Here is a 10,872-nt window from a genome sequence, read left to right as displayed (position 1 = left end):
GTCGACATGGCCTACGCGGACGCCGCCGCCCTGCGGCCCGCGCGGGAGGCCGAGGTCGACGCCCTCTTCGCCGTCCAGGCAGAGCTGCGCCACAGGGGTGACCTCGTCGCCCAAGGGGTGCGCAGGATGGGGGAGGAGAAGGAGGCGCTCGAGCGCCGCCTGCAGGACGTCATGATGGCCACCGATGTCATGGAGGCCTGGGTCGTGGAGAACAACAGGAGAGGCAACACCCAGGCCACGGAGGACGCCATCGAGCCTGCAGATGTGCTGTCCAGGCAGATGATTGAGTGCACGGCGGCAGATTTGGCGCTAGAGGATACCATCTATGCGCTCGACAAGGCCATTCAGGAAGGGTCTGTGCCCTTTGACGGCTACCTCAGAAGCGTCCGCGCACTGTCACGCGAGCAGTTTTTCCACCGCGCCCTGTCTGCCAAGGTGCACAGCGAGCAGCAGCGGGCTAAGGTTGCTAGCATGGCAGCCCGGGCACCACAGTACGCATCCTAGGGATGGTGGTCAGTATACATGCTTGGTCTACAACACATCCGATTTTGTCTGTCTTATTAAGTACTTGTCTGTGTAAAGTTGTACTCCATGTCTGTTTATAACGATTACTTGATAGGACTGGATGGATAGGAAATGATTTCTGTCAATAATAACTTCAGTTTGAATTGCATCACATGATGTCATGTATGGTTTTTGATCTTGCCGTTCACATTTCATACTTTGTTTGTCTTAATTACAGTTACCTGATAGTTCACAGATCATTTAAATGTCTTGTTCTTCCTTGGAGGTGAACCCACTACTATCTGTTTATACGAAATTTCAGGTGCTTTCTTGGTCCTCGTTTGTTAACTGCAGTGAAACCATGATGAAGTTCATGCATTAGCTGATTGAGATATGCATGGATTCATGTTCACCCTTTGGAATGTTAGATTTTCATTACTCAGTTTCTAACGGGCGCCTATGTGAAAGCTGGGGACTGTTAAGTTGATCAGTTTAGTTTCTAATGGCACCTATGTGAAAGCTGGGAATTGTTGAGTTGATCAGTTCTATGTTCAGGCCAAGGTTGCTACAGCTAGCATGGCAGCACAGGCACTGCAGTACGCATCATAGGGATGATGGTCAGTATACTTGCTTGGTCTACAACCAATCCGATCTTGTCTGCCCGAAGTTTCTCGTCTGTGTAAAGTTTGTACTCCATGTTTGTTCACTACTTACCAGGGAATGGGAAGATATGTTTTTTGCCTGTCACCATTTCTTGATACTGAATGTATGGATAAGAGCTGTGTCAAAGAGCCTTTATTCAAATTGCGTCACAGGCGGTCATGTATGGTGTTGAGCTGCAAATCGCAATGCTTATTTCCTTTCCTTTTTTAAATTTACGATTGTTCGATTGCCCCATGTTTGTACATCCACTTGAAGGTCTTGTTGGAATTCTACCTGTTTGTAGAAACTTTCGGAGGCCTTGCAACCATTCATGGCATTAGCTGATTGCGATATATGTTGATGCATCGTTACCTTTGGAATCCTAGATTCAGATTCCTCTGTTTGTAGTGGAAACAGTTGCCTTGTATAAAGGCTGGGATTTGTTTTAACTTGATTACTTTACCAGTTGCGATTTCTGACCTGTTCAAGGTATGTAATGGGATGTGAATCACCTCAGCTTTGTCAGAGTTGAAGGCTCGTTGCTTTGCTATAGATAGCTTTGGTTCGGTCTGTAGTTTGTGTACGGTTTAGGATCGAGCTTCAGCAGAGAGAGCCTTGGTCTGATCTCTAGCTTATATAGAAACTGACGCACCATTCTGTCCGTGTCAATTTCCAGAGTTATATCTTTCGTTCTGGATAATGGGTTCCTGAAAGCAAATGCTTCAGCTCATTCTGAAGTGGGCTATGCTGTTAAATTGCTGGTGCCTTGTTATTGCCTGGTTTGTACTATACTAGTATGCTTTCCTGATTCTGTAGTAGTTCGGCTTCATAGTGTTGGATTGGTAGCTGCCGGGGCTTTCTGCTCTTTCGCCTATAGAATTGTTATGGATCAGACCTAAACAATCTTTATACAACTCAGCTAGTCAGCTGTGTATGATCCAGAGCTGAAGTTATGTTTCGTTAACTGTTGAGGTCTCGTGCCTTTGTTTTCTTTTCCTCTTTGGAGCCTGAGGTCTTGTGTGTCTATTTTGTGTTTGTATCATGATACTTTGTAGGGTTATTACTATTAACTGTACAATATTTTATGAAGAAAGTGAATTCACTCAAGTTGCTGGCCCTTGACCTTTAGGCATTCAACATTTTTATGTGTTATCATGGAGGCTTGCAAATCTTTTGGATATCATAACACTGTAGTGAGCTTAAATCATAATTGTATATCGCAGCAGCGCATGTCATTCCACGCTAAACCATCATGTAGGTCTCATCAACAACAGAACCACCAGATGACGGGCCAAAAAGCGAAAGTCCTCACCACAGGACTCAAAACAGCTTCTCGCCCAATAAAGCAGCCCTACAAACTAAGATTCACGCCATAATTGCAACTGAAAGTTCAAGCTCACCTGAATCAAGTTTTTTTTTGAGCGAAATACCCCTACTGTAGTATTTGTCATATAGATAAAAAAAGTCAGAGGTTTTAAAAAAACTAGAAAGAGAAACTTCACAAACAAAAACACCATGGCTAAGAGGGGGTTTTGGAAATCCCTACAGCGGTATTTATTTGGTTTTTTTAGCTGTAGAGAAGATATAAAAAAGACAGGTTTAAAAAAACTAGAAAGAGAAACTCCACAAACAAAAACAGTGGCTAAGAGGGGGTTTTAATCTGTGCACGTGAACATATTTCCCATGCTGAAATAACAAAGACTTCCATCCTAGCCTTCTGGATTGCCAAGTTTGGTAGCTACTACCTGTGCAGTGTGCACTGACCGTATAACTAACACTTAACAAATAAGATTATACCAAGGAGAATTTCCCAATGAACTGAAACCGGGCAGAAGTAAACGGATGAGATGACAATGTTCAAAGGGCCCCAATTCCACCAGTTGCTCAACAAACTCCACCCGTTGAGAATCTCAGTATATGACATGCTTGGAAGGCTCCATCAAGCTTCTGTACTCGATGTAATTCCCACCACCAATCATGAAGACGATTGCTTCTCTGAACTGTCCGCCACTTCCCGCTCTAGGGGCCGTGGGTCAAACAGCAGGTAGTATGCATCCAGCGACCTGTCCTTGATGTGCCCAAGCAACACCGTCGCGATATTCGTGTGCTTGTCGATCATCTTCTTGCGTTCTGTGAGCTCTGGGAGCGAGTTGACCGCATTCATGAGGTGCTTGGTGTTGCCAATGAGATCGGTGCCATCAAACTCGACGCCGTCCTTGCTGCCACCGGTGCGCTGGTTCACCTCATCGACATCCTGCTTGTACTTGGCGAGCTGGGCCTCGATCTCCTCCGCCACCCTGGGGAAGGGCGACCAGCTGTTGGCCACCCAGAAGGCGTCGGAGTCATCGAGGTCATAGGTCTTGTCCGCTGGCATCTTGAGCTTGTTGAGCTTGAGGCCAAGGACGTCGTGGACCAAGGGGCGGTAGCTCCAGTCGGTCGTGCTGTATCCCCACGGAGACCTCGAAGTTCCTGTCGAAGAGGCAGAGCACGGGGCGCTGGAAGGAGGCCGCGGAGGCGGAGGCCTCGGTGAAGAGGTTGGGCTTGGATCTTGTAGACCTCCTCCTCCTCCTCCTGCTCCGGCGGCTGGTTGAGGTGCAGCATCCGCACGATCAGATCTGGGAGTTATCCAACAATCCGGCAATGGCTCAGCGAGCGACGGAAGGAAGTAGGAAGGGGATCGGAGGCGAGGCTCACCGAGCTGCTTCCTTGGGTTATTCTGTTCTGCTTTTAGTGATGTTTTGGACAAGCACAGGGTGCAATTTCATTTATTTTGCCAAAAAATCATTGTAACATCTGGTTGCAACATTTAAACTGGCTGATTGCAACATAAAAAATAAATCAATCCCTACGTACAGACTCACTTGCTGCAAGCCTGCAACATTCAAAAAAAGAGAGTTTGAACCGGCTGGCAACACAGAAAAAGATAATCCCAACATCTAAAAACACTTTGCTGCAACATTGAAAAAAAAAGCTAATGCAACATCCAAATTCATACGCCGAAACACCGAAAATAAGTTATAGCAACATCGAAAATCACTTGATGCAACACGCGATTGAGAAACTAAGAACCGGGGAGGTATCGGCGTCGGGATCCCAGCCATCGAGCATGGGCGGTGTGCCGCCATGCCCGTTGGGCCTCCTCTTCCAACGCGCCTGCAACACACCGGATCTTACGAGGAAGGAGTCACCGCAACGTATAGGCATGAGATTGGTCACGCAGCGACAAGACGCCCGGCGGCGCGATGCGAGCAAATCAGTTGAAGCCGGGTGCGAGGAGTCCCTCAGACGGGCGGCGCAAGGGCGTGAGGTGGCAGCGGTGCTCAGAGCAAGCTGCATCTACGCAGAGATGCTTGGGAGGGATATTGTGTCTGTGCGGCGATGTCAAGGAAAGAGAGATGCTGGTGGCTTGAGTCAGGTGGAAGAGATGCTGGTGTGGAGAAATACTCCCTCCATCTCAAATACAATTCGTTTTGCTTTTCTGGGCGCATAGTTTTTGCTACTTATCTAAACAAATTATAAATAAATTATAAACATAGTACAAATTATAAACATAAAAAAGCAAAACGAAGGGAAAAAAAAAGGTCCTTTAGTGTTTGTCGTTTGATATTTCTCTGACAAATTTGACTGATTTTCTAGCTGGCATCGAGTTCGAGATCGACGGCACGACAACGGCCGCTTACGCAGTGTATCTGTGTCCATTGTGATCTGTAACGAACTAGACCATTTTGGTATTCCAGGAAAGACAAATGCCTCCGTAGCATAGTGGTAGTGCGTTCGCTTCGTAAGCGAAAGGTCGCGAGTTCGATCCTCGCCGGGGGCTTGTTTTTTTGTGTCAATTTTTTTTTGTCTCTCTTCTTGGTCCCACCACCCGACTCCAGCCGGGCCTCCCATGTATTCTCACGGTCGTGGCGTTGCAACAACCCGTAATCATCCTGGAAATGGTCCTCCCGTTCAAGAATTAATTTCATTTCTTTGTTTTTTAAAAACTAACAGTTCATTTCATTTCAAGCGTCAGTGTTTATTTGATGCAAAGCGCGCTGGCTAGCTGGCTGCTGCTGAGAGAGTTTGTTGGGTTGACTTGACAACCCCCTCAAACCTACCACAGGCGAGAGGAGACGACCGGGTCCGAGTCCTCTTCCTCCTCCCCTTCCTTCCTCCCCTTTCAATGACTCAACGCAACGCCGCCTCACCTCAGCTGCCTCCCCTTCCCGTGTCGTGCGCCTCCTCTCCGGCCGTCTTCGCCGCTGGCCGCCCTCCTCCCCGTCGTCGCCGCTGCTAACTGATTGGTAGGTACGGTGGTGGGTGGGTGAGCTTCCACATACTTTGCTTTGCTTGTTGTCTATGCAGCAGGCACGCAGCAGCATGATCCATTCCATTCCCCTCTTCTTCTTCTTCTTCTTATGCAGGCACCACAGGACAACAAGATAGACAGAGATGATGGCTGATGCTCCGGCGGTGCATGATTCCGGCGGCGACAGCGAGCTTGAGGACCAATCCTACCAGCAGGAGCCTGCCTTCGAGGCTTTCATGTGCCCTCTCACCAAACAGGTGATGCAGGACCCCGTGACCATCGAGACGGGGCAGACCTTCGAGCGGGAGGCCATCCACAAGTGGTTCCGGGAGTGCAGGGACAGCGGGAGGACGCCCACCTGCCCCCTCACCCAGGCGGAACTTCGCACCACCGACATGACCCCCAGCATAGCCCTGCGCAACGTCATCGACGAGTGGAGGGCCAGGAACCAGGACAAGGAGCTCGACAAGGCCTGCGCCTCCCTCACCCAGCTCGACATGCCCTCCGAGGACGACGCCCTGCGTGCCCTCCTCTACATCTCCCAGGTGTGCCACAGGAGCGGCGCTAACAAGAACCTGGTGCGCAGGCAGGGCATCATACCGGCCATCGCCGCCATGCTCAAGAGCAGCAGCAGGAGGGTTCGCCTCAAGTCTCTCGAGGTACTCCGCGTCGTCGTCGAGGACAACGACGACAACAAGGAAGAGCTCGGCAAAGGCGACACCATCCGCACCATCATCAAGTTCTTGTCCAACGACCATTTCCAGGAGAGGGAGCTGGCGGTGTCGCTGCTGTACGAGCTCTCCAAGCTCGACCCCATATGCCAAAGGATCGGTGCGGTCTACGGGGCAATACTTCTCTTGGTCGGGATGGGGAGCAGCAAATCGGAGAACCTCGTGGCCGTGGAGAAAGCCGAGAACACGCTCAAGAACCTGGAGAAGCACGAGACGAACGTCAAGCAGATGGCCGAGAACGGCAGGCTGCAGCCTCTGCTTACCAAGCTCATCGAAGGCACACCTCAGGTTCAGGTGGCCATGGCGGAGTACCTTGGCGAGCTTGCACTGGCCAACGACGTCAAGGTTGTGGTGGCGGAGCAGGTCGGGGAGCTGCTGGTGAGCATCATGAAGACGGGCAGCCTGCCGGCGAGGGAGGCCACGCTCAAAGCCCTCAGGGAGATATCGTCCAACGAGTCCAGCGCCAGGATCCTGCTGCAGGCGGGCATCCTGCCGCCGCTGGTGAAGGACCTCCTCTCCGTGGGCGCCGGCCACCTGCCCATGCGGCTCAAGGAGGTGTCGGCCGCCATCCTGGCCAACCTGGTGGCATCGGGCGCCGGCTTCCGGTCCATCCTGGTGGACGACGAGAGCGGGGAAACGCTGGTGTCGGAGGACGTGGTGCACAGCCTGCTCCACCTCATCAGCAACACCGGGCCCGCCATCGAGTGCAAGCTCCTCAGCGTCCTCGTCGGCCTCACTGGGTCCGCGGCAACGGTGGCCGACGTGGTCTCCGCCATCCGCAGCTCCGGCGCCACCATCAGCCTGATCCAGTTCGTGGAGGCGGCGCACCGGGAGATCCGCCTCGAGTCCCTCAAGTTGCTGCGCAACGTGTCGCCGTACATGGGCGCGGAGCTGGCGGACGCCATCGGAGGCCACCTGGGCAGCCTGGTGAGGGCGGTCTCCGACGAGCGCGGCGGCGTGACGGAGGAGCAGGCGACGGCGGCGGGGCTGCTGGGCGACCTCCCCGAGCGGGACTGGAACCTGACGCGGCAGCTGCAGGACCTGGGCGCGTTCCGGGCGCTGGCGTCGAGGCTGGCGGAGCTCCGGCGGGGCACCATCCGCGGCAGCAACCGGCACCTGGCGCCCTTCACGGAGGGCGCCGTCAAGGTGCTCTACAGGGTCACGTGCGCGCTGGGGGAGGCGGAGGAGGAGGACCTGTACGTGGAGGTGGCGCGGGAGTTGGGCCTGGCGCCGCTCTTCGTAGAGCTGCTGCAGCAGATGAGCAGCGCCGTGCTGCTCTACTCCGCCATGGCGCTGGAGAACCTGTCGCTGCAGTCGGGGAGGTTAACGGCCGTGCCGGAGCCGCCGGCGCCGCGGGGCGGCCTCCTCATGTGCGCGTGCTTCGGGAAGCAGCCCCCGCCGGCGCCGCCCGGCGCTCTGGGGACGTGCCGCGTGCACGGCGGCTTCTGCTCGCTGCGGGAGAGCTTCTGCCTGGCGGAGGGCGGGTGCAAGGCGGTGGAGCGGCTGGTGGCGTGCCTGGAGCACGCCGACGCGCCGGTGGTGGAGGCAGCGCTGGTGGCGCTGTCGACCCTGCTGGGGGACGGCGTGGCGAACACGGCGGAGGGCGTGCTGGTGCTCGGTGAGGCGGAGGGCCTGCGCCCCGTCGTCGAGCTGCTGGTGGAGAACCGGACGGAGGCGCTGCAGCGCCGGGCGGTGTGGGCAGTGGAGCGCATCCTCCGCGTCCAGGACATCGCCGAGGAGGTGGCGGCGGACCAGACCGTTGCGTCGGCGCTAGTGGAGGCCTACCGCAACGGCGACGCCCGCACCCGCCACACGGCGGAGCGCGCGCTCCGACACCTGGACAGGATCCCAAACTTCTCCACCGCCTTCCACCAAGCCAAAGCCAGGGGGGCATGAGCAAGCGTTCTGGGCTGCCTGCTGCACATGCACATGTTTGTTTCCTCCTTTGCAGTTCCATTTGTTTCTTCATGATGATTTGTGACTAATACAATTGTGATCATATGATGAATGTATATGTATTTTGATTCGTGTATGTGTTTATAAACAAACAAACAAGCAAGCAAGCAAGCAAGCATTCGATTGGATTCATTGATTTCTGGATACAGTACATATCACCACACCCACCCCTGATCTAAGCATCTTTCCTACAAATAGAATACAATGTGGCCAATTCAGAGTATCCGGGGAACTCACAATGGAACTACGACTCGTCAGTTTGGACCGTCAGATCCTGAATGCCCAAATCCTGATACAGACCATGGGCATGTTCAAGGACCGCCCGATCATCAGCACCACTCTTCACCTATGCAATCCAAAAGAACCAACATTAGGCATCACGCTTCACAGCAGGCTTTGCAGCTCGGTGTCAAAGGGTTTTACCCTGATGGACAGAGATCCAACAGCCTGACCAGGTACAAGCTCCCAGAATCGACCTTGCCATACTTCGGAAACATCTTCACAAGCAGTAATCTGGAGAATATACATCACAACATCATGCGTCTTGAGTGCATTTTTTTAATATATACTGAACCGAGCAAACGACTAACTGTTTACCTGTCTGGAGCACTTTGCAAAGGCAGAAGGTGGCACGTTGCCAGGTGCAATTTGCAGTAGGATATTACCAGTGGCTTTAAACAACGGCAGAACAAGCATGAAAACTGCCACCGAGACAATACCCAGGCACAGAACTTCAGCATTCTCAATCCTGCGAGGAGTCGCACAAAATGAATTAGTGGATAGCCACAAGTCACCATGATAGCGAGAAACACAGGGAAACCCTCAAAAATAGAATTTACCCCAATGAAAGAAACCAAGAAGCTAGTATCAAGCCAGCACTGCAAAAGAATGAACAGGTGTAAGTTAAAATCAAATGTGTGGCGACTGCAAGTTTAAAAATGTACAAGTAAAGAGCCCAACAACAGCGGTGCATGCATGTACCTCCGTATCGAATCAGCCAGGACATGCAAACAGACCGAGTGGTAATTCATATCCTCCGCATTCCTGTAAACTGGCATTCATAAATGAGATCGTGTTAACCAAACAATCTGTTTAAGTTATAATTCTTACACGGGAACAACTACGAATTGCCATTTGCACCAGAAGCAGCAGAACATAAGTTGTTTCGATACCTATGTTAACACGAGCGTAGCTCCGAAAGAACCAAACACCAAGTAAGTTAACCAAAAGGTTGGTGACAGCAGAAACAATGAGATAATGCCTGAAAGACAATTATATAGAAGACAAGAAGGTGTCAGCACGAACCCGCAGAAAACAAAGAAAGACAGGAGAATGTCATTCCATCTGACAACACTTGGACATAAATGGCACGCACTTGTGCTCTGATTCATCTTGCATAAACGCATGCAATGCTTCAACAGCCAAGGAGAAAGACAGGAACAGCAGAAACACCTGTCTACACAGAGAATCATCAGGTGGTGGTCAAAATGTTAGCGCGAAGCAAAAGGCTAGAAAGGGCGCAACAATGTTAAAAGGCAAGTCTAATGCTCGAAACAGCCACATCATATGTAAGCAAGCACATGAACAGAGTAATCAACTTTTATTTTCGGCAAATGGTAGGGACAGTGTGCCGCTACTGATGTATTGCACATGATAAGCAAGTGAATATGAAAACAATGGCTGAACTTCACCGCTGTCATCAAACAAATTTCGTACAACTGCATGCACATGTATCAGTAAGATGGAAGGCTTGGAAGCTTACAGCATTTGTAAAGGCAGCCAGAACCTCCAACCTTTTGTACCTGAAAGAAAGCAGGTAAACAATGAGTGTGAATTAGTGCACAGATGAATAGCACTATAGCTTGAAAGCAAACAACTTTTAGAGGCATCGGCCATCCATTTAGGATAAGGTAGGTGGTTGCCCGGTTGTGGGTAAAATCAGAATAGGTGTGGCCACGGTAACAATTTTTTTCGAGAAAATGAAGGGATCATGAATCGGGTAGTTAGATTGCATTAAGGAAGCTGATGTGATAGTAAGGAAAAAGTGTGGCACAGAAAGCCTGCCGATAAGGAATAAGGTAACTGACCCATAGGTGTAGAGGTTATCAGGCTTGGTTCGAGATGCAGCCATAGCGAACAGTGAGAAAGTTAACAAGCCGCATCCAAAGGTGAGGTGGAAAGCATCTGAAACTAGGCCTGCAAAACAAGGGCACCAGAAATAGAATACAATAGCATGTTGTGGATACAGAATTGATAGCAATACGTAATCAGGAACTACTTGTGGCCGTAATTCATTCGTTCGTACCTACGCGTCCGGTGAATAGGCCGATGGCGAGCTCGGTGGCGGAGTAGGCGACGTTGAGGGCGAGTAGTAGGGCGAGGCGGCGCATGGGGCGGCTGGCCGTGGCCAGGCGGAGAAGCTTCTTGCTGGGCTTGGGCGCCTGGTAGAGCGGGGGCATGGGCATGGGCATGGAGATGGAGGAGTCCGAGCGGGCGAGGCGCGGCGTGGCGGAGTTGGAGGAGAGCTGGCGGGAGAAGGCGAGGCGGCGGTCGCCACTGCTGACGACGCCGTAGTTGGCGTTCCACGCTGCCTTTGCTGTGGGGGTGTCCATGGCCGCCGCCGCCGCCGTCGCCGTCGCCGCGCGCGAGGAAGACGAACGAGATCTGCTGCCGCTGCTACAGTTGGGTCGGGGGTTAGGGGTCGTTTGTTTGGTCAACCCAATCCCAGTCACGCCCCCCACGTCCCTT

General features: G+C 52.1%; 3 protein-coding genes, 1 non-coding gene and 1 pseudogene across 5 annotated transcripts; 3 read left to right on the top strand and 2 right to left on the bottom strand.

Moving 5' to 3' along the window:
* Window positions 1–704, top strand: LOC101777629 (protein ELC; the record flags this gene model as incomplete). The annotated part of the gene is given in 1 exon segment (XM_004955242.3): window positions 1–704. A coding segment is annotated over 1 exon segment (498 nt). The 3' UTR covers window positions 505–704.
* Window positions 705–2,678: 1,974 nt separating this feature from the next.
* LOC101777214 lies at window positions 2,679–3,755 on the bottom strand (annotated as a pseudogene).
* A 1,139-nt stretch (window positions 3,756–4,894) lies between these two features.
* On the top strand, window positions 4,895–4,966 carry TRNAT-CGU. Its single transcript has one exon. It is a non-coding gene; the product is annotated as a tRNA-Thr (tRNA).
* Window positions 4,967–5,100: 134 nt separating this feature from the next.
* Window positions 5,101–8,194, top strand: LOC101766002 (U-box domain-containing protein 44). Of its 2 annotated transcripts, none has more exons than XM_004954479.4 (2): window positions 5,101–5,436; window positions 5,553–8,194. In XM_004954479.4, exon 2 carries the CDS (start codon window positions 5,581–5,583, stop codon window positions 8,062–8,064), a length of 2,484 nt encoding a protein of 827 aa, XP_004954536.1. In that variant the 5' UTR covers window positions 5,101–5,436; window positions 5,553–5,580; the 3' UTR covers window positions 8,065–8,194. The 2 variants fall into 2 exon arrangements, with proteins under 2 accessions (XP_004954536.1, XP_004954535.1); XM_004954478.4 differs by having other exon boundaries at window positions 5,103–5,432.
* LOC101766689 (metal tolerance protein C2) lies at window positions 8,185–10,846 on the bottom strand. The gene is made up of 10 exons (XM_004954480.4): window positions 10,430–10,846; window positions 10,212–10,320; window positions 9,887–9,926; window positions 9,500–9,576; window positions 9,297–9,385; window positions 9,106–9,175; window positions 8,964–9,002; window positions 8,722–8,872; window positions 8,548–8,637; window positions 8,185–8,470 (listed from the first exon to the last, which is right to left on the bottom strand). Exons 1-10 carry the CDS (start codon window positions 10,734–10,736, stop codon window positions 8,369–8,371), a joined length of 1,074 nt encoding a protein of 357 aa, XP_004954537.1. The 5' UTR covers window positions 10,737–10,846; the 3' UTR covers window positions 8,185–8,368.
* Between the last annotated feature and the right edge of the window lie 26 nt (window positions 10,847–10,872).

This window comes from Setaria italica, chromosome I (assembly GCF_000263155.2).
Source record: "Setaria italica strain Yugu1 chromosome I, Setaria_italica_v2.0, whole genome shotgun sequence".
Taxonomy (NCBI): Eukaryota; Viridiplantae; Streptophyta; class Magnoliopsida; order Poales; family Poaceae; genus Setaria; species Setaria italica.
The sequence above is the reverse complement of the archived record's forward strand: the minus strand, read 5'-3'. Positions and strand labels throughout refer to the sequence as shown.